The 22,552-nt window shown below is 38.0% G+C and overlaps 1 protein-coding gene across 6 annotated transcripts in view; it reads right to left on the bottom strand.

Moving 5' to 3' along the window:
• The window catches only part of LOC128864930 (uncharacterized), a 54,434-nt gene that overhangs the window by 13,835 nt on the left and 18,047 nt on the right, over positions 1 to 22,552 (bottom strand). For 2 of the 6 annotated variants that reach the window (XM_054104701.1, XM_054104700.1), the window contains exons 2-4: positions 2,708 to 3,306; positions 2,334 to 2,473; positions 2,192 to 2,267 (exon numbers count right to left, since the gene is read on the bottom strand). In XM_054104701.1, coding sequence (XP_053960676.1) covers positions 2,192 to 2,267; positions 2,334 to 2,473; positions 2,708 to 3,298 — 807 coding nt within the window. In that variant the 5' untranslated portion in view covers positions 3,299 to 3,306. Of the gene's footprint in view, positions 1 to 1,999; positions 2,099 to 2,191; positions 2,268 to 2,333; positions 2,474 to 2,707; positions 3,307 to 6,883; positions 7,110 to 22,552 lie in introns of those variants that run through there. The other 4 variants (XM_054104702.1, XM_054104703.1, XM_054104699.1 and 1 more) reach the window with 3 other exon arrangements.

Here is a 22,552-nt window from a genome sequence, read left to right as displayed (position 1 = left end):
GAGAGTACTGCCCAACAAACCGGCATGCATGAGCAATGGAGCAACATTTCTCGTTCTCTACGTACCGCCGCCGAAGAAGAAATCAAATTCCGGCGAGTCTGAAAAAACAGTTGGTACGACGCGGAATGTCATACAGCCGCAGAAAGAAAAGATGCTGCCTATAGAGCCACGCTGCGATCGGGCGCAACGCGAGCCGTGTGGGATCGCTACCGAGAGCTGAGAAAGGAAGAGAGACGTATTACCAGAAAGAAGAAACGAGAGGCCGAAATACATGAGTGCGAGGAGCTTGAGTTGCTGGCCAATAGGAACAACGCCCGAAAATTCTACCAGAAAGTTCGGCAGCTTACAGAAGGTTTAATTCCGGGGCGTCATCCTGTATGAATAAAGACGGCAATCTGGTGACTGACATCCAGAGCATACTTAAATTATAGATGCAACACTTCTCGAACCTGCTAAATAGTGATAGCTGGGCATGTCACAGAGAATGTGAAGATCCCGATACCCCAATCGTTGACGACAGAATTGTCGTTCCGCTACCCAACCATGATGAGGTGAGAATAGCGATAACGCGACTAAAGAACAACAAAGCCGCAGGCGCCGACGGACTGCCGGCTGAGCTATTCAAACATGACGGCGAGGAGCTGGTAAAGTGCATGCATCAGTTTCTATGCAAAATATGGTCGGATGAAAGCATGCCTGCCGATTGGAATTTAAGTGTGCTCTGCCCAATCCATAAGAAGGGCGATCCTGCAATTTGTGCCAATTACCGCGGGATTAGTCTTCTAAATATCGCCTATAAGGTTCTAGCGAGCGTATTGTGTGAAAGGCTGAAGCCCACCGTCAACCAACTGATTGGACCTTATCAGGGTGACTTTAGACCTGGAAAGTCTATCATCGACCAAATTTTCACAATACGCCAAATCTTGGAAAATACCCATGAAAGAAGAATCGACACACACCATCTTTTCGTCGATTTCAAAGCTGCATTCGACAGTACAAAAAAGAATTATCTGTATGCTGCGATGTCTGAATTTGGTGTCCCCACAAAATTAATACGGCTCTCCAAGCCGGTTGATACTAAGCGAGGTTTCAGACAGGGTGTCTCGCTGTCGTGTGACTTCTTTAACCTGATGTTGGAGAACATCGTACGAGCCGCAGAACTTAATCGCTCAGGCACAATATTTTATAAGAGCATACGATTGTTGGCATATACTGATGATGATATCCAGTTCTGCCTTCTCCAAACTGGATAAAGAGGCAAAGCGAATGGGTCTAGTCGTGAACGAGGACAAAACGAAGTACGTCCTGTCATCAAGCAAGCAGTCGGCGCACTCGCATATCGGCACAAATGTCACTGGTGACAGTTATGATTTCGAGGTTGTAAAAGACTTCGTTTATTTAGGAACCAACATTAACACCGATAACAATGTCAGCCTTGAAATCCAACGTAGAATCTCTCTTGCCAACAAGTGCTACTTTAGACTAAGTAGGAAAATGAGCAGTCAAATTCTCTCTCGACGAACAAAAAAAACACTCTACAAGGCTCTCATCATGCCCGTCCTAACGTATGGCGCAGAAGTGTGGACGGTAACAACAGTAAAGTTCTCTCTCGACGAACAAAAATAACACTCTACAAGGCTCTCATCATACCCGTCCTAACGTATGCCGCGAAAGCGTGGACGATAACAACATCCAATGAAGCGACGCTTGGAGTGTTTGAGAGAAAGATTCTGCGCAAGATTTTTGGACCTTTGCACGTTGGCAACAGCGAATATCGCAGGTGATGGAACGATGAGCTGTATGAGCTTTACGACGACACAGACATAGCGCAGCGAATAAAGATCCAGCGGCTACGTTGGCTCGAATCCCTGTGAAACTGTGTGATTGCAAATGGTCATGTCAGATCACACTAAATTAGTCTTATTATATATAGTATTCATCGGTTACCCTGAATGTAACGTGAGAGCTTACATGAATGTCACATTTCTTCTTGACGTACCCAATTTCCACTCATCCCGAATAGTTAGATTAGTATTTAATGCTAACGAGAAATATTGGTATACCATTGTCTTTGTATAAACGTTTGCGAATTCGACGGCCAAGCATTTCTCCATTTCTAAATATTGCCATACAGTTTAAAATAATTTATATCTAATATTCTTGTTAATTTTAATATTTTAATAGAACTCACCTCATCATCATAAAATAGATTTCTGTACTGTGTTAATATAGACTGCTCAATCTTTTGCAGCACATTCATTGGGTACCTAAAAGTTTTTGATTATTATTAAATTAATTAGTAAAAAAAATTATAATAAAAACACATTATTTACCTTTTTCTTGCCAAAATCCAATGCTTGATATCTATAAATTTTTTATATTTCTCCTTGTCTATTTGAAGAAGATAGTTCATGAATGGCACATATTTCTCCAAATCATCCAACTTCTGATCCACCTTTCTCACCATTTGATTCTGAAAATAAGAATATTATTGTTAAATAAATTGATCAAAATTGAGCAAAGAATTCGAAAAAGTACAATATAGAAAATTGACCTTTTAATGATACTAAAAAGCTAAATTTTTAAAATGTCTATCTACTGAAGAAAAAAATTGAATTAAATATTTTGCTATGAAATTCATTATTTTTAAATATCCTGACGTTGTTCCGCAAATAGACCTAGAGCCTCTTCCATTCATTGCCTTTACCACAATATTCTGGGTTGAGTCATGATTTATTCCAGTTATGCCACTAGTGTCCAATGATCCTGAAGTGGATTGTGCTTCACTGTTATAAGGTTGTTGTCGTGCTCGCACCGTTGCTGTTTCGATGTTGATTATATCTTGAGGCTGATCTTCAAGAATAATTATATCATTCTCGTGTTGTGAGTGAGCTGCATCGACTATGGATTCTCGATTGTTCGTACGATCCAACGCTTTTCTCCGTTCTCTGCAGGCACGAGAGCGTTCGGTTGATGTTTTAGGAGTTTTCGACTTTTTCCTCACTGTTGGGATGTTTTGATGCGTGTCTTGGCTACTTTGTCGACTGAGGGCCTCATACAGTAGCGAACGTGGACGCATAGCAATCGAATCTGCTGCCACATTATGTTGCGACGCTGGTTGTAACGCATCACTTTCAACACAAGTGACAGATCCAGCTATAACTGCGTTTTCAAGTGCGTTTACTCGCGCTCTGTATTCGCGAGAGCGCTGTGCCCCAGTCTTCGCTACTTTTTTCACTTTTGGTGTAGTTTTTCCATCTTGGCTTCCTCGGGGTTGGTTCTCTGATTTTTTCGGCATCGTAAAATCTGTGGAGAATAGAAGTTAATATGTAAAGCTATGTTTTGGCGACATATAAATTGCGTAGTAGGAGTAGGAGAGTATAAAAGTATTTATTTTTTAATTTAATAGTATACTATGATTTATATATTATTATATTTTGATTAGAAAATTTAATAAACCAATTCATAATATAAGATTGAATTCAAATCGAATTATAATACCACAAGTCTGTGACACGTAATTATATATATACATATATATTATATATAATATATATTATAATATTATATACATACAGTTAGTAAGAGAAGTAAGTATACACCGGACACGTTTTCAATTTTCCCCCAATAAATTCTTTCAAACAAAGTAAGTTATAACAAAATTGTGTTTTATTTGCATGAATGAAATACAAAAATCATATTTAATCCAAATAATGACAAAATTTTAAAAAGGAACAAAATTATAGCTTTTTATATTAAACTTTAGAAAAATGCATGTCTCAAAAGTAAGTATACAGTTCATCACATTATTAATTTGTGAAATCAAAAACATAATTAAAATCAAATCCTAGTATTTGGATGAATAACCATTAGACTTTACAATCGGTTTAAGTCGTGATGGCATTGATTTCACCAAGTTTTCAGTTACTGCTGGTGGTATTTTATTCCATTGCTCTTGAAGGACGTTTTTCCGTTGTTACCAAGTTTCCAACCCTGTTCGCAGCCATACATCCCCAAACCAACACAGAGCCCCCTCCATGCTTCACAGTGCCGGTCATATTTTTTGGATCCAATTCCACGTTAACTTTTCTCCAAACTTTTTCACGGCCACCAGATGCACAGATACTGAACTTACACTCATCAGAAAATATGACTTGGTTCCAAAATGTTTGGTCATATTTTTCATGATCTTTTGCGAATGAAATCCGTTTACTCCGATTGACACTACTCACGAAGGCCTTTTTTCTAACATTGCGCCCATGATAACTAGCACTATGCAAAACCCGGCGAATAGTTTGGGTTCTAAATTGTTTTCCAGGCTCATTTTTAACTTCAGATTTCAATTCGGGGGCACTTACTTTGGGGTTTACCCTGATTTTCCGTACGACTAAGCTTTTTTCTCTGGGACTTAAGATGCGGACGCCCACAACGCTCTTTATTAGTGGTGCTTCCCGCACTTTTATATTTATTCACAATATTTTGAACTGTAGCAAAACTCCTATCTATCAAACGAGCGATTTGCCGCAATGATTTATGTTCCTTGTGATATTTTATAATCAGTTTTTTTAAATCATCAGAAAGCTCTTTTCCTCTTGATGCCATTACTAAAAATGTCGCAAAAATTAATACAAAACGTACTTCCCTAAGTTTTTATACTCACTTTGATTATTTCCTTTTAATAGTGTTAACTTTTTTAATCAATGCGTAAAAATAAATGTTATGCTAACTGAACAATCGTGTGCTGTATACTAACTTTTGTGACATAAATTTCGCTGGCATCAAAGACAAAGCAATGCGTGGATAACGGTACCTAAAATTTACAGCTAAATTAAGGCGCATATGAAAGCTTATCCCAGTACACAATTACCATGTGTAAAATATTTTGATTACATATTAAGGAAAGCGTTAGCGTCAAACAATTCCATAAATCAGGCTCCTGTATACTTATTTATGCTACTAACTGTATATAGGTATATGTACATATATAGTTATGTGTATATGTTGTGTATGTTTAGTCAGTGTTTGGTGATGCCTAAAAGGCCGATTTTGTAAAAATTTCAATAGTGTAATTATACTTACATAATAATTCTTCACAGATGCCGTTCAATAATCACAGGACACAAATTTTAATAAATATAAATAATCACAAAACACAAAAATGAATAATAATACACGTGGTATATCAACTGCGTATATATAGCATCTGTCGCCAACGCGTACTGCCACAGCACGCACAATACCATATGTCGTATTCTAACTATACGTTGCTCTCTCCCGCTCCGATGTACTAGCGTGGCGTTAGAGCCGTGCGCACATATAGCGTCTAACATAACGTGCATAGACAAGGAACGCGCATACGCAATACTATCTATCCTATTCTAAGAATATGTTGCTCTCTTTCGCTCTACTATAGTAATATGGCTTTACGTTTACACGTCAGTCTCTTTCTCTCTCTGTTATATTCTAACGCCGGGTATATAATGTATACGTGGTTCTCTCTTGCTCCTACAATACGAGTAACGTCGTACGACTTAGACTAGAGCCTAAGCGTAGGAGTGGGAGAAAAGACGAAGGACCGCACAAAAGGGAGACGTGAATAGTCTAAAGTGTATCTAAGATATATATAAGGTATAGCTCTCTCTCTCCTTTTCCGCTACTTTATATCTTTTTTCTCTCTCGCGGAACGAAAATGCTCAAAACGTTGCATGGCCTTAAAATTTTACTCTCCATTGTTGCTCGTCCAAGAAGTTTCACTTCAAAAATTAAGGCCAAACACATCACTATACTATGGAAGCCACTTCAATATGCTTAAATATCATGTCTCTTAACAATTTCAACTTTTCTATTACAGATAAACAATTCAAAAATTGTTTAGTATTACATTGAGATATTGCTTTATAAAAGGTGGCGATTTGAAAGCAAAACATACTGTTACAAATTTTGTTACGTTATAATTCAAATAAACCTCTCACAATAATTCCTCTTAGCTCGATCACCGGATTGTCAAATGAAAGTCACAAATAAATTGTAACACTTAACTGCCAGTCCTCAAGTAGCACTAAAGCGCCTTTTTGATACCATTATCCTCCAACAGGTAGATATCTACAGCCAGCCAGAGCTGTTGATATAATGGAGAAGATTGATTGGATTAAGGTTGGCGCACGGCACCAGGCTGTCGAAGAAAGGAGCTCCCAGTGACCTTAGTCGTCTAGCTGCCAAACCCGGACCTTTACAGAGAAAATGCTCTACAGTCTCCTTCTCTGAAAAGTCCCCACAGCTTCTGCAAGGTGGGTCAAATGGTAACCCTAGCTTTTCCGCGTGTGTGTCGATCGTCCAGTGACCGGTAAACACAGCTACGAGTTTGGAAATTTAAAGGCGAGGAGTCCAAAGAACTCTCTGAATCCTTCGCATATCGTATTGATGCCAAAGAGTTTTCGAAATAGCACATGAAGAAATGGAGCTCCATCTTTTCGGCGCTTTCCTGAGAAATAATTTATGCAATTCCCCTTTAGGTAGGAGGTCTCTGAGGCCAATTCAGTCCCCTTCCTGGGACCATAGTGAAGAAAAATTAAAAATTTTAGCTTTGATCGAGAATTCCAAAAACAAATAAAAAAAATACCAGTCTAACGGTTAGACACGATAGAAGTGAAACCTTCCGTAAAACAAACTGAGAGAGAATGAGACGAAAGCAGCATTAGGAGCGGGATAATTATAGGTTCATTATAATATTGCTATAAAGATCATATTTTATTTTCTTCATTTTATTGTTATTCATCCTCAATGTTTTCAATTTCAACAAATGATACGAGTGGCTTATGATAGCTAAAATATGATACAAATGCTTTGGTTTCGATGTTGTCATAGAAAATATTAAAGTACTTACGATGATCGTTTTCACTATTTTGCACAGTGGATGCATTGTTATGCACAATAGAAATACTAGGTTGTGCATTTCGTAATGTTTTTCGGCGTGCACGAAATTCACGTACACGTTCTGTTGAAGTCTTTGCGGTTTTTTTAGTTTTAGTTTTATTTTCTTTTTGTTTTTTTTTCTGTCGATATGCACGACACTTTTCTGCATTATTTTTCGGCATAATTGCGGTAAATATCTAAAAATGAAAATATTTACGAATATAAAAATACGGACGCAATACAGCAGACGCGGTTGCTATTATGAGCGTCGTAACGCGTATATTACACAGACGTACTAACATACACGCAAACATTCGTAGGACGCTTGGTTTGAATTTTTTATACATATGTATGTACGCTATACTATGGCCTAGCCTATGTACGTACATACATATTTGTGTTCTGAACTTCCAGCAAAACAATGCTTATTAATATACACATATGCATCTACATACAACCGCACACACAGGCCACTCACTTTATTCCTGTAAATGCGCATGTCGTCCAAAGCTAAAATTCTATGCCTAGCGACTACAAGAACAAAATGCATTAATAGGCGCAGGCGTAGCGGCCATCATCCTAGTTGCCATAGCGCTGAACAGTCGCGGCGGCGCCGAACAGTTTCAACTATTGTACTGTGCAACAAAAACTCATCATCAAAAAATTGATTTATAAATTCGAGCTCATAGTTCTAAGAGCAAGTACTTTCATTCATAAAACGAGCCGCCCATATGCTAATTTTCTCGACAATTCGAAAATATTCAATATTGGAATATTTCGCGTAGAATTATTTGCCAATATTCAATTTTTGTCAAGTCGAGTGCCCGCGGCTCCGTAAATATGTTTGCACCCATATATGTATGTAAATATATGTTTCTAAATGCTCGACAACCGCAGCTGCCTGTTCAAGGTTACTGTACATTAGGCCGGGTCGATTTGTGGGAAGGCAAAAAAATCGCCCATTGCTCTGTGAAAATCATATTCTAGGGATCAAAATAAGAAATTTTGCCGAAGGAACCATACCTCTAAAACGATTTCTGATGTCCCCCAATATGGGTCGAACTTTTTAGTTTCTTTTCTATAACTCACATTCATTCATTTACATATGTTCTGACTAAATAAATTTCTTAAGAGAAAAAATAGATAATATTATAAATAAATAAAAATAAAGAAAAAACATAGCCATTTAGCTGATTTTTTCATGTAAAGGCCAAAAATGGTGATATTTTGAAATTGGGGGACATCAGAATTCGTTTTAGAGGTATGGTTCCTTCGGCAAAGTTTCTTATTTTGATCCCTAGAATACGATTTTCATAGAGCAATGAGCGATTTGTAAATCGACCCGCCCTACTGTACATGCAATGCTGTGCCTATGAATGTGCGCTGTGCCTATGAATGCGCGCTGGATTTCTTGAGAAATTTTACAGTATGTTTTGCTGTGGCGAGGCACATATGTACATACACACAACATACATATATACATATATCCGCATATATACATACATATATAAATTCACAAATTTAAATTTGCTTATGCCATCCTTCTGTGTGCCTGGTAATGAAGCATTTTCTATACATACATATATATACGTATATCTTTTTTCTTCCTCTTTTTGGTGTCGCTTTTTCGTTTCATCGAGTCTCATATCACTCCCAACGATTCTAAAGAAGTTTTCACTTCAAAACGCAAACAAAAAAAAATACCAGTCTAACGGTTAGACGCGATAGAAGTGAAACCTTCCGTAAAACAAACTGAGAGAGAATGAGACGAAAGCAGCATTAGGAGCGGAATAATTATAGGTTCATTATAATATTGCTATAAAGTTCATATTTTATTTTCTTCATTTTATTATTATTCATCCTCAATATTTTCAATTTCAACAAATGATACGAGGGGCTTATGATAGCTAAAATATGATACAAATGCTTTGGTTTCGATGTTGTCAACATATCTTTGAAATACCGCGTCAATTGTTGTTTTTGATCGTGTTGTCGATTCAGTGAGATTGTTACACATTTTTAAATTGAATGTTGTATTGAGAAAGTTAATTAAAGGAACCGCTGTGTCCAATGCAAAATGTACGTTAAAATCGCCACTTAAAATCATTGGAACTTTATCGTAATCTTTTCTAAGTATCCACGATACTTCTGGTTATACTTTATTAAATTTTCGTGAATGAATTCCGTGATGCTATTTAGTTTTATTTTCTTTTTGTTTTTTTTTCTGTCGATATTCACGACACTTTTCTGCATTATTTTTCGGCATAATTGCGGTAAATATTTAAAAATGAAAATATTTACGAATGTAAAAATACGGGCGCAATACAGCACACGCGGTTGCTATTATGAGCGTCGTAACGCGTATAATACACAGACGTACTAACATACACGCAAACATTCGTAGGACGCTTGGTTTGAATTTTTTATACATATGTATGTATGCTATACTATGGCCTAGCCTATGTATGTACATACATATTTGTGTTCTGAACTTCCAGCAAAACAATGCTTATTAATATACACATATGCATCTACATACAACCGCACACACAGGCCACTCACTTTATTCCTGTAAATGCGTATGTCGTCCAAAGCTAAAATTCTATGCCTAGCGACTACAAGAACAAAATGCATTAATAGGCGCAGGCGTAGCGGCCATCATCCTAGTTGCCATAGCGCTGAACAGTCGCGGCGGCGCCGAACAGTTTCAACTATTGTACTGTGCAACAAAAACTCATCATCAAAAAATTGATTTATAAATTCGAGCTCATAGTTCTAAGAGCAAGTACTTTCATTCATAAAACGAGCCGCCCATATGCTAATTTTCTCGACAATTCGAAAATAGTCAATATTGGAATATTTCGCGTAGAATTATTTGCCAATATTCAATTTTTGTCAAGTCGAGTGCCCGCGGCTCCGTAAATATGATACGCATTATGCATGCGTAATTCAATGGTGTTAGACGTGTTTTTATTCACTCCGTTTTACTTCAATTTATTTTGCTATAATTATAATAATGCAAATGCTATTAAACAACCAATGAAAATAAAAGTTTATTATAACTAATTTGCAAAGGTGCAAATTTAATTTTCTGAGACAGTGACTCTTTTTAATTCGTTTAATCCAAAAAGTTGAATAATGCCGTGTGTGTGTGGTAATAAGGTTGACCGCGCGCAACCAAAAGTTCAATGTGCGAAGTGCAATAATTTCTTCCACACCGTGTGTGTTGACATACTCCCATCAGACTTGGAGTTCATGCTTAGTGAAAACAAAAATTTTTTCTGTAAACTCTGCACTACTGCTCGTCGGAATTCAATCCGCTCACCTCCCCCATCTGCTGCTGTGGAGAATGTGTATCCAGTAGAATTTGTGACCACTGCTAAGCCAACTTCTTCGAGTACAAAATCGCCTACTATTGTGAAGCCTATTGCAACTACATCTCATGACAGCAAAAAACAGGACTTTTCTTTGGAATCTATGTGTGTCTTGATTGATTCCCTTCGTGCTGAGAATTCCCGCTTTTTAAATTTGCTATCCACCTTGCATGGTGATAACTTAAACCTGCAGAAAAAAATGGATACTATGTATGAAGCTGTTATCACTTTACAACAAAGCCTCATCAAAAAAGATGAAGCGATTGCGCTTCTCTCTGCGGAGGTCAAAGACCTACATACCGTGGTCAAATCATCATTAGACAAATCGAGTAATGATAACCTACGCACAAAAAAATTAAGTGCAGCTACTCGCCTGTCAACGTCGCATACAACGGATGCCGCTCTTTTTTCATCTGTCGTCACTTCCCATCTTCCTCATTCTTCTCCCACCTTGAGTTCGGGCAATGCTACTGCTGCCTCTATTGTTTCGAACTGCTCGAATACTCAAGCTGCTGCTGCTATGTCAAGAGAGGCTAAAATACCGGCAGAGCCTCTGAGAAGATCATCACCTAGCATAACAACGCCGACTTCTGCTCCCACTGCTTCTATCAGCTTTGCTACTGCTGCCGCTGCTAACATCAACACGTCGACTGCGCCCATTCTCTTTGCTGATGCTGCTGCTTCTCACATGTCGACTGAGGAAGTTAATTTAAGCTCTGTTCCAATACTACATGATAGTACAAATAATCAAAATACGTGGACAACTATCCAAGGGCGTAGGCGTTTAAATAGTAAAAGATCTCGGAAGGTCGTTTTTGGTCTTAATGCGACTACCGAGTTAGATGTAGTAGCTACGAATAAGTGGTTACATCTAGCGTCCTTTAAACCATCTGTTACTGAGGACAATATTATCACCTATGTTGCTAAAAATTCTAACATTGATAGAAATCTTATCTTATGTTTCAAACTTGTAAAAAAGGATACTGATATCCATAGTTTAAAAAAAATTAATTTTAAGCTAGGGGTTCCTCCATCATTATATGATCAAATTCTCAAACCGTCGGTTTGGCCTGCTGATGTTAAGGTCCGTCCTTTTAAATTTTTTCAAAGGGACGAGCCTACAGACAAGAAAATTTAGCCACTTTTAGAAGAACAACTTCTGCAGCTAACTCCATCGCTAGTAATAAGTTATTAAAATTGTATTTTCAAAATATATCTGGACTTCGGACTAAATGTTCCACGGTATATATGAAAAGTTCTTTCTTAGATTTTGATATTTTTGTATTCGTTGAATCTTGGCTGAATGAAAATTTCTTCGATTGTGAAATTTTTGATCTCAATTTGTACGATGTTTTCCGTAAAGACCGTGACCCTGTCAAATCTGGATGTTCCAGAGGAGGTGGTGTTCTCATTGCTGTTCGGAGAAAATTTCGGGCATCATTGGTTACTCTTACCAATTCTGACACACTCATTGATCAGCTTTGTGTACGTGTTTATGGCTCATCTGGATCAGTTTATGTGTGTGCATCCTACATTCCGCCGAATAGTCCGGATTGTTTATATTTTGCACATGCTGATAATGTTGTGTCATTAGCATCAAGCATAGCTGGTGACAGTCATCTTTGTGTCCTTGGTGATTTTAATTTATGTCGTCTGAGTTGGTCCCCACTTAGAAACTCGGCTGCTTTTATGGCTTCTAATGTAAATTCTTCAGCCGAAATTCATGTCATTGATAGCTTTTTAAGCATTGATTTATCACAAATTAATGGTTTTTATAACAGCCTTAATAGAATCCTAGATCTAGTGTTCATTTCAAATAACATCAACTACACGTTGTCGGAAGGCATTGCTCCCATATCTTTAACTGATAAACATCATGTTCCTCTCTCTCTTGAGTTGGAATTTTATGAGTTTTCTGAGGTATCCGATGAGCCTAACATCAAATTCAACTACAACTTATGTGACTTCTCAATTTTAAACGAAATTTTATTAAGTATTGACTGGGATAATGCCTTCCACGACAATGATGTTACCTCTTGTTTTCATTTTTTTAAGACTAAGGTTTCTGAGCTGTGTCTGAAGCACATTCCTGTTTATCGTAAGAAAGTATATAAGTCACCTTGGCATACCAAACGGCTTAGGCATCTAAAGAATCTAAAAAACAAATTTTCTAAACTGTATAAAAGGTCTGGAGACCCAATGCACTTCTCAAAATTTCAATGCCATTTAAAAGAGTTTAACTGTTTGAACAAGTTCTTATATAGAAATTACATCTTGAATTTCGAAAACACTATTATTTCGGATTCGAAGGCCTTTTGGCAATTCATCAAATCAAAAAAGTCTTGCTCAATGGTGCCAAACAATGTTTTTTATAATGGTAAATATGCAAATTCTGCCATAGAATCTGCCAATTTATTTGCTGACTTTTTCTGCTCTAATTTTGAACCCGACTTAGACTCCGATTCTAGTTTACCCTCTAATAGTTTTTCACCTCTCAATTTTGGGACTTTGTGCCTATCTGTTACTGATGTCGTCAAGGGTATTATGAAGCTTAAGTCTACAACGAAAACTGACTCGGATGGCCTTTCGGGCATTTTGCTGAAGAATTGCTTGTGTCTTGCTGAGCCTCTCACAATTATATTCAATAAATCGTTGTCCTCTGGTATCTTTGTTGACGACTGGAAATTTACTTCCGTTACGCCTATATTTAAGAGTGGAAATAAAAACGATGTTAGCAACTACAGACCGATTTCGAAGCTTTCGTCTGTCTCAAAACTTTTTGAGATAACAGTGAATGAAAAGTTATATTTTGCTGTCAAAGGCCTAATATCTACCAACCAGCATGGTTTCGTTGCAAGTCGCTCCACTGTCACTAACTTGTCTATTTTCAATGATTACTGCATTTCAGCCTTCCAGAACAGATCTCAAGTTGATGCAATTTACACAGACTTCTCTAAAGCGTTTGACAAAGTATCGCACCGGATACTCTTGTCGAAGCTTGCATCATTGGGTATACACTCCACGTTTTTGTCATGGATCAAATCATATTTGTCCAACAGGCACTGCGTTGTAGCCGTTGATAATACGACATCCCGTGCATTTATTGCATCCTCTGGTGTCCCACAGGGAAGTATTCTAGGACCCCTCCTCTTTATACTTTTTATTAACGATATTGGTTCTTGCTTTTCGTTTGCAGACCACTTGTTGTATGCTGATGATCTTAAAATATTTGCGGTGATTAACAGTGTTAGGGACTCTGAAAAGTTGCAAACCGACTTGCACAATGTTCGGAACTGGTGCTATTTAAACCGTTTGTCACTAAATATTAGCAAATGCTTTCACGTAAAATATGCTAAATCAAACAATACTTTGCATACTTCGTATAATATTGCTGGCTTACCTTTGCAATCCGTTGAGGAAATTAAAGACTTAGGCGTTATTTTCGACTCTAAGCTGAATTTCACCAGCCATGTTAACCACGTCATAAGACGATCATATGCGATGCTAGCATTCGTTCGCCGTAATTGTTCTGCATTTACCAACCCACACACTCTCAAAACATTGTATTGTGCTTTTGTTAGATCAAGATTAGAGTATGCCGCTATTATTTGGAGACCGTACCAAATAGGTCTGTCTAATCGGATTGAGAGAGTTCAGAAAGTCTTTCTTCGTTTTGCGCTCCGATCTTTAAACTTTTCTGAACCTGTTCCATCGTACCGCTCTCGATGTTTATTAATTGACTTAAAACCACTTGATAGCAGACGATCTATTCTATCGTGCTCATTTATTATTCGCATCATTTCTGGATCTATTGATTGTCCTTCCCTTTTAAGTAAAATTCAATTTAATATACCCAGTATGAGGCTCCGACAGTATGAAACCTTTAAAATTGGCTTCTCGAGAACCAACTATGGGGTGAATGCTCCGATTCCTAGGACATGTGCAGATTTAAATATGTTTTTCAATTCTTCTGGTGCTGATTTTACATGGCCGTATGGCATCTTAGTCAATCATCTTAAATCGTTCTTTTCTTAGTATACTACTAAACTATTGTACATTAGCTTAATATAGTCTGTAAGAATGTATCCATTCAAAGACAATAAATAAAATAAAATAAATAAAAAAAAAAAAAAAAATATGTTTGCACCCATATATGTATGTAAATACATATATGTTTCTAAATGCTCGACAACCGCAGCTGCCTGTTCAAGGTTACTGTACATTAGGCCGGGTCGATTTGTGGGAAGGCAAAAAAATCGCCCATTGCTCTGTGAAAATCATATTCTAGGGATCAGAATAAGAAATTTTGCCGAAGGAACCATACCTCTAAAACGATTTCTGGTGTCCCCCAATATGGGTCGAACTTTTTAGTTTCTTTTCTATAACTCACATTCATTCATTTACATATGTTCTGACTAAATAAATTTCTTAAGAGAAAAAATAGATAACATTATAAATAAATAAAAATAAAGAAAAAACATAGCCATTTAGCTGATTTTTTCATGTAAAGGCCAAAAATGGTGATATTTTGAAATTGGGGGACATCAGAATTCGTTTTAGAGGTATGGTTCCTTCGGCAAAGTTTCTTATTTTGATCCCTAGAATACGATTTTCATAGAGCAATAAGCGATTTTTAAATCGACCCGCCCTACTGTACATGCAATGCTGTGCCTATGAATGTGCGCTGTGCCTATGAATGCGCGCTGGATTTCTTGAGAAATTTTACCGTATGTTTTGCTGTGGCGAGGCACATACAGTCCTGTGCAAAAAAAACCGGACAGCTAATTTACCCTATTTAAATTTCTATAGCTTGAGTATAAAGCTTCTTGGCGGTAAGTAACTTTTTTTGTGTATAAATAGAACAGTTTTGAATTAATTTGTATCATAATTTAACCAATAAGTGAAATAGTTGATACGTGGCAAGTGTTAATATCAAAAATATGCCAAAATCGAAGCAAATGGGAGCTGTCGTTAAGGGGCAAATTATTGCCCTATCACAGCAAAAATTGTCCGTACGTCAAATTGCTGCTAAAGTAGGCTTCAGCAAATCATCTGTTGCTGATTTTTTAAAGAAATTTGCAGAAACGGCTTCAACGGAGCGAAAGAAAGGATCTGGACGACGAAAAAAGACGTCGCCTGCTGAAGACCGGATGATTAAGCGGATGTGTATCCAGGACCGTTTCAAATCTTCGGCAGACATCAGGAAGGAGTTCTTGGATGCAACTGGCGTCGAAATAAATTCATCTACTGTGCGTAGGAGATTGATAAATGCCGGTTTTGTAGGAAGACATCCCGCAAAAAAGCCGTTTTTGAACGAAAAAATGCGTCAAAAACGATACCGATGGGCCAAAACTCATGAAAACTGGACTGTCGAGCACTGGAAGAATGTGATTTTTTCGGATGAATCCAAGTTTAACCTCTTTGGATCGGATGGTATCCACCATGTGAGGCGCAGATCTGGCGAAAGATATAAAACTGGATGCATACTGCCTACTGTAAGACAGTCAGTTGGTAGAATGGTATGGGGCTGCTTCAGCTATGACGGAACGAAAGCACTGACTCTTATTGATGGTCGGGTGAACGGAGATGCTTACATTTCAATTTTAAATAGGCATTTAATACCTGTCATTGAGGAGCAGTATTCTCTAAGAACGGACGTTATATTTCAGGATGATTCTGCGCCATGCCACCGATCTCACAAAGAAAGTTATGATTTTTGTTAAATCTCCCGAGTGTTTTGTTTAAATGTCGAATCAAAAAACCAATGATTTATTCCTTATTTGTTGCAGGTAAAAGAATTTATGGAAAAAAAACGGAATTGTCCAATTGGAATGGCCGGGTAACAGTCCCGACCTAAACCCAATTGAGAACCTCTGGGCCATTGTAAAGAAGCAGGCAGCTGAAAAAAAGCCGAAGAACAAAACTGACCTGGATAACATTATAATGGACACTTGGCACAACGATATTTCGGAGGAATTGTTGCAAACCTTGGTTACATCAATGCCGAGACGTATTAAAGCGGTAATTAAGGCGAAAGGCGGTGCGACCAAGTATTAAAACTTCAAATTATAACATTTATAATGAAATAATTAATTTTGTTTTGAATTAATTAGCTGTAAGATTATATAATAAGGGTAAACTAATAATAAAACATTCGTTATTGACTATGCTAAAACAAATAAAGTATGAAAATATTAAAAACACGTATGAAATTTATTGATTTTATTTCATACTTTTGTATTAAAAACACAATGGAATATAACCACATTCAAACATATTTGATAAAATCCATACTACTTCAAAAAATGGAGTTTTTTAGACTGTCCGGTTTTTTTGCACAGGACTGTATGTACATACACACAACATACATATATACATATATCCGCATATATACATACATATATAAATTCACAAATTTAAATTTGCTTATGCCATCCTTCTGTGTGCCTGGTAATGAAGCATTTTCTATACATACATATATATACGTATATCTTTTTTCTTCTTCTTTTTGGTGTCGCTTTTTCGTTTCATCGAGTCTCAAATCACTCCCAACGATTCTAAAGAAGTTTTCACTTCAAAACGCAAACAAAAAAAAAATACCAGTCTAACGGTTAGACGCGATAGAAGTGAAACCTTCCGTAAAACAAACTGAGAGAGAATGAGACGAAAGCAGCATTAGGAGCGGAATAATTATAGGTTCATTATAATATTGCTATAAAGTTCATATTTTATTTTCTTCATTTTATTATTATTCATCCTCAATATTTTCAATTTCAACAAATGATACGAGGGGCTTATGATAGCTAAAATATGATACAAATGCTTTGGTTTCGATGTTGTCAACATATCTTTGAAATACCGCGTCAATTGTTGTTTTTGATCGTGTTGTCGATTCAGTGAGATTGTTACACATTTTTAAATTGAATGTTGTATTGAGAAAGTCAATTAAAGGAACCGCTGTGTCCAATGCAAAATGTACGTTAAAATCGCCACTTAAAATCATTGGAACTTTATCGTAATCTTTTCTAAGTATCCACGATACTTCTGGTTATACTTTATTAAATTTTCGTGAATGAATTCCGTGATGCTATTTAGTTTTATTTTCTTTTTGTTTTTTTTTTCTGTCTATATTCACGACACTTTTCTGCATTATTTTTCGGCATAATTGCGGTAAATATTTAAAAATGAAAATATTTACGAATGTAAAAATACGGGCGCAATACAGCACACGCGGTTGCTATTATGAGCGTCGTAACGCGTATAATACACAGACGTACTAACATACACGCAAACATTCGTAGGACGCTTGGTTTGAATTTTTTATACATATGTATGTATGCTATACTATGGCCTAGCCTATGTATGTACATACATATTTGTGTTCTGAACTTCCAGCAAAACAATGCTTATTAATATACACATATGCATCTACATACAACCGCACACACAGGCCACTCACTTTATTCCTGTAAATGCGTATGTCGTCCAAAGCTAAAATTCTATGCCTAGCGACTACAAGAACAAAATGCATTAATAGGCGCAGGCGTAGCGGCCATCATCCTAGTTGCCATAGCGCTGAACAGTCGCGGCGGCGCCGAACAGTTTCAACTATTGTACTGTGCAACAAAAACTCATCATCAAAAAATTGATTTATAAATTCGAGCTCATAGTTCTAAGAGCAAGTACTTTCATTCATAAAACGAGCCGCCCATATGCTAATTTTCTCGACAATTCGAAAATAGTCAATATTGGAATATTTCGCGTAGAATTATTTGCCAATATTCAATTTTTGTCAAGTCGAGTGCCCGCGGCTCCGTAAATATGTTTGCACCCATATATGTATGTAAATACATATATGTTTCTAAATGCTCGACAACCGCAGCTGCCTGTTCAAGGTTACTGTACATTAGGCCGGGTCGATTTGTGGGAAGGCAAAAAAATCGCCCATTGCTCTGTGAAAATCATATTCTAGGGATCAGAATAAGAAATTTTGCCGAAGGAACCATACCTCTAAAACGATTTCTGGTGTCCCCCAATATGGGTCGAACTTTTTAGTTTCTTTTCTATAACTCACATTCATTCATTTACATATGTTCTGACTAAATAAATTTCTTAAGAGAAAAAATAGAGTAAGATTCCATTTCGACACATGCAGTCGATCATCTCGTTGATACTATTCAAGAGTCCGTTGCAGTTCAGTTGAAGGTTTCCGCTGTTGTTGTTGTGACCTGGTGGTGGTAGTCGGCCGCGCCACACTAGGAGATTGCGGATTCAGAGCGCTACAGGAGGGGACAACGTAGTCACGTGCCCAATATCGAGTGTTACTTATCTGTTGCTGATTTTTGGATCTAGGGGCAGTCATTTATTCGGGATTTACTTGTGTTAATATCAAGGGGTGTTAGGTGAGTGGGTCTAAGGGATCATGAATAGGTGATTAGTATCGTCCGGGGTACCTTCACATGCCAAACATACTATATTATATGTTGAGTATGTCGGTGTCGATTCTAGATAGGTAGGAGTTTAACTTCCTACAATATCCAGAACGTAATTGAACAAAAATTACGCGCGTATCACGAGGCAGCTGAAGCTCTTCGTCTGTGATGGGGGTCGTTAGACTTAGATGACGGTACTCGAGGTTCGGGAGTTTAAGAAGATGGTTTGAGACTACCGAGAATGTCGTTTAATGTGTGTCTGATTCAGTCGTTGTAGTTGGATCTCGTCAGTATAGACGAAGAAATGTCTCCTGACTCGCCTAGTAGGTGGCTCAGCCTTCAGCAAATGCCTGTGGGGGTGGTTCCTGCAGTAGCAATCCAGTAGTAGTTACTGAGAATCTTACCATAGCCTTAACCTAAAGCATAGTAGCCTAGTTGTGGAGATGTTGCAGGGAGCACATTAGTAGGTATTCCGGGGTTGTCCTGGTGGTATGATGGCTGAATGGCTTAATCCACTGCATATCACTAGAAAGTCTTGTCGCAGGGGCGGTTTTTGGTTATGCCCACGATTGACATATGTTTATAGCTATGAGTACTGTAGTGGTACTGTACACTCTGCGGAAGTCATGCTGAAGTATAGCTGGGGTTAAGTGTTTCATGAAGACTGGGAGCAGGAGGGCCTCGAGTGCCTTCACTGCTGGGGAAAGAAATCGGGCGATAAGACTCTCCTTGGTTGGCAGGCTTTCAAGGCTTCTACCTGCTTTCGGCTTGGCAAGAATATGAGAGCGGCCAAGGAAAGATTGGCCTTTCTGAGGTATTCTTCTCCCGATGGACCCAAGTTATACAACATCACCATCCCGGCAGAGCCAATGGCTTTTTTGGAAGCTTTAGTTTTCCTAATGACTACCCCCACTTCATCGCAGGAGAAAGTAAGGTAGCACAACGTTTCGAACTGGTGACCGGAGGATGCAAAACAAATTGTCGCCTAAGTTATGCTATTGATCCTACTCGCGCTAGCAATCAGGCTGCAGTTACCCACCAGCCCGGTGGGGGCGCCGTGGTGGTCACCAACAACAAAACGGGTTTCCCCTCTGATAAGCGCACCAATCTCAGCGTGATATACAGCCGGGCAGAAGGTGACATTTTATATATTCATATAAATATTATATATTTTTCGAGCTCGACACCGCCAGACTGGATAGCTTTTCTTTGACATTGTAAGGTGTTGTCACTGCGGTCAAAGTCTGCATCGATAAGACGATATTAAGCAGTATGGTGAACTATAAACGCTAGGCCGCCACCATTGTCTCGCTCGGGATCCTTACGGTGCACATTGTATCCTCACTGGTAATCAGAGGCGAAATTCAGGTTAACGAAATTCCGTCTCGGTATAAAAAAAAACGGGTCTCGGTACTTACATACGAGGAATGGAGTGACAGTCCTTGGCCGGATATAAATCCGGGTCGTTTCGGTAACGTAGAACCGACTGTCGTGGAAACGATCTCATCAATCTTGCTCAAGAAATTTTTTCATTGTATGTAAATAAATTGTAGTAGCCTAAAGTTCCCCGGAATAGGGGTCGCGATCCGTGATGCCAGAGACGCGTGAGGTTGTCTGCGTTGGACCTGCTGTACCTTCCGCTGTTGTCTGATGATGGGAGGCGGTCACGACAAGCGAGCGGGTGCGGATGTAGAACCCTGCCCACTAGACGACACCGGCCAATGCAGAATTGCACTTGACTGATGTGAGGTTCCGACGTACTCTAGTCTGACGGAACAGACTTAATGAAGGCCCTCACAAAGGAATTTGTGCGGAAAGGTAATGGGAGTTGGGTTGTAGAAATGGGGAAGGCACCAGCGCATTACGCGAAGTAGAAGCCGTGGAGGCTACATACGCCTGATGGCGAGAACAACTTCAGTCCGGAATATATTTAACGCACAATGATCTCCTACATATTTCCCATCGAATTTACATCTGGACAGCATTCTCTACATACATAAATACATGAATGGTCAATTAAACATATAGGGTTGTTCAATAGGTGCGCTTCAACTTTTTTCCGATAGGGAGGGCGAACGACGCAATATTTTTTATTTTTCGCTTGTCATTTGTAAACTTCATTAGTATACATTTCATCATGGAACGCTACACACGTGAGCAACGATTGCAAATCGTGCAAATTTTTTATGAAAATAATCGTTCTGTTGCTGCTACTTTAAGAGCATATCGGCCATTTTACGGTCCATTTAACAAGCCGTCCCGTTTTGGGGTTATGTGAAGTCATTGGTCTACAGTAACAAGCCGGCGACGATTTGTGAGCTCAGAGCCAATATTGAACGCGAAATTGCTGGAATTTCGGCCGATTTATGCAAAAGAGTGGTCGAAAATTGGGTTCAACGATTAGACTTCGTAAAACGTGCACGCGGTGGTCATGCAAAAGAAATCGAATTTCATACTTAAATGTATATGTTCAAACTCGATAATAAAAAAAAAATTAGTTAAAAAAGTCAAACCGTTTGTGTTTTATTCAAAAAAGTTCAAAAGTTGAAGCGCTCTTACTGAAAAACCCTATACAATACACTTGGCAGAAAAAGTATCCGTACACAAAGAAATGAAAGCAACATTATCTCTTAAAATTTTAAAATGTTTTAGTTTTTTTACAATGAATATCTTAATATTTTGCTTTCATATCTTTGTGTACGGATACTTTTTCTGACAAGTGTATATAATTGGCACTTATACCCCTTATTTTGGGTATATGGCCGGACTCCACCTCCTATTTGTGGTGCGCATCTTGATAATGACCTATAGTTCTGTAGCGCTTTCGAACGGCTGTTTGTTTTTTTATGAGGACTTTTTCTTGGTAGAAATACACTCGGAGGTTTGTCATTGCCTGCTGACAGGCAACAGCTATTAGAAAAAAATTTTATAATTTTCTATCAGACTAATATACGAAGAATGGCAATTAAGATCAGGGAATTTAGTTATAACTCGCAAATTGGCACCACTGCGACGTTAACAAACATATGCATGGCAAGGGGCGCCTTCCTTTAGTTCTCTCACACTTGTGTTTTATGTGTTTTTTAAGGAGCCAAAATTGAACTTTGAGAATTTTTTGTCTCGAATTTAGTGACGGCAGAGAATAGATTAGTCAGATAGTCACTGAAGATTATACATTGATAGTTGAGTACGAACCCGCGAGCCGTAAATCAGCTAAGGACAGAAAAGAATTGTAAGAGGATAAGGAAAGCGAGGACGCCCAAATCGTGACTGAAGGCAATCTTGATTGTTATTCGCACACATTCATGTGCACCTCCAAGTCGACAAGAATGGATACATCTCGCACCATGAACCACCTATGCCTCCAAACTGTTCTGCTTAAAACTCAAAATAATAAAAAAAAAGCTTTTACATTCAATGTCACGGTGCCAAAATGTTCTCAAAAATTTCCTCAAAAGAATAAACGTCATAAGGTAACAATTTAGTAGATATGATCTTCTTGTCTGTACTCTGTATAACAAAGAACATCAGTTTTAAAGTAACCAGTATTTTTTTTAATTTCAAAATAGTCGGTCTTAATGTGGCGTCCTACATCTTTAATCCGTTTATATTAAGGGGGAAGCTGGTCTAGAGCGCAAAAAATGGGCATATTTTATGAATTTATTTTGACTCAACAAAGGAATCAATCGAAAATCTGTGAAATAGGTTTAATAATATAGCTTTCATGGTACAAATACAAAATTTTTCGTCTGAATTAATTTCAAAATGGCCGCTGTCCAGCAGTTCTCCTAAGGCGCCTTTTTTTCTAGTGGGTCCATTGCCGAAGACGTAAAC

Source organism: Anastrepha ludens, chromosome 5, assembly GCF_028408465.1.
Source record: "Anastrepha ludens isolate Willacy chromosome 5, idAnaLude1.1, whole genome shotgun sequence".
In the NCBI taxonomy this organism is placed as follows: Eukaryota; Metazoa; Arthropoda; class Insecta; order Diptera; family Tephritidae; genus Anastrepha; species Anastrepha ludens.
Note: the sequence above shows the minus strand (reverse complement) of the source record. Positions and strands in the feature narration are given on the sequence as shown.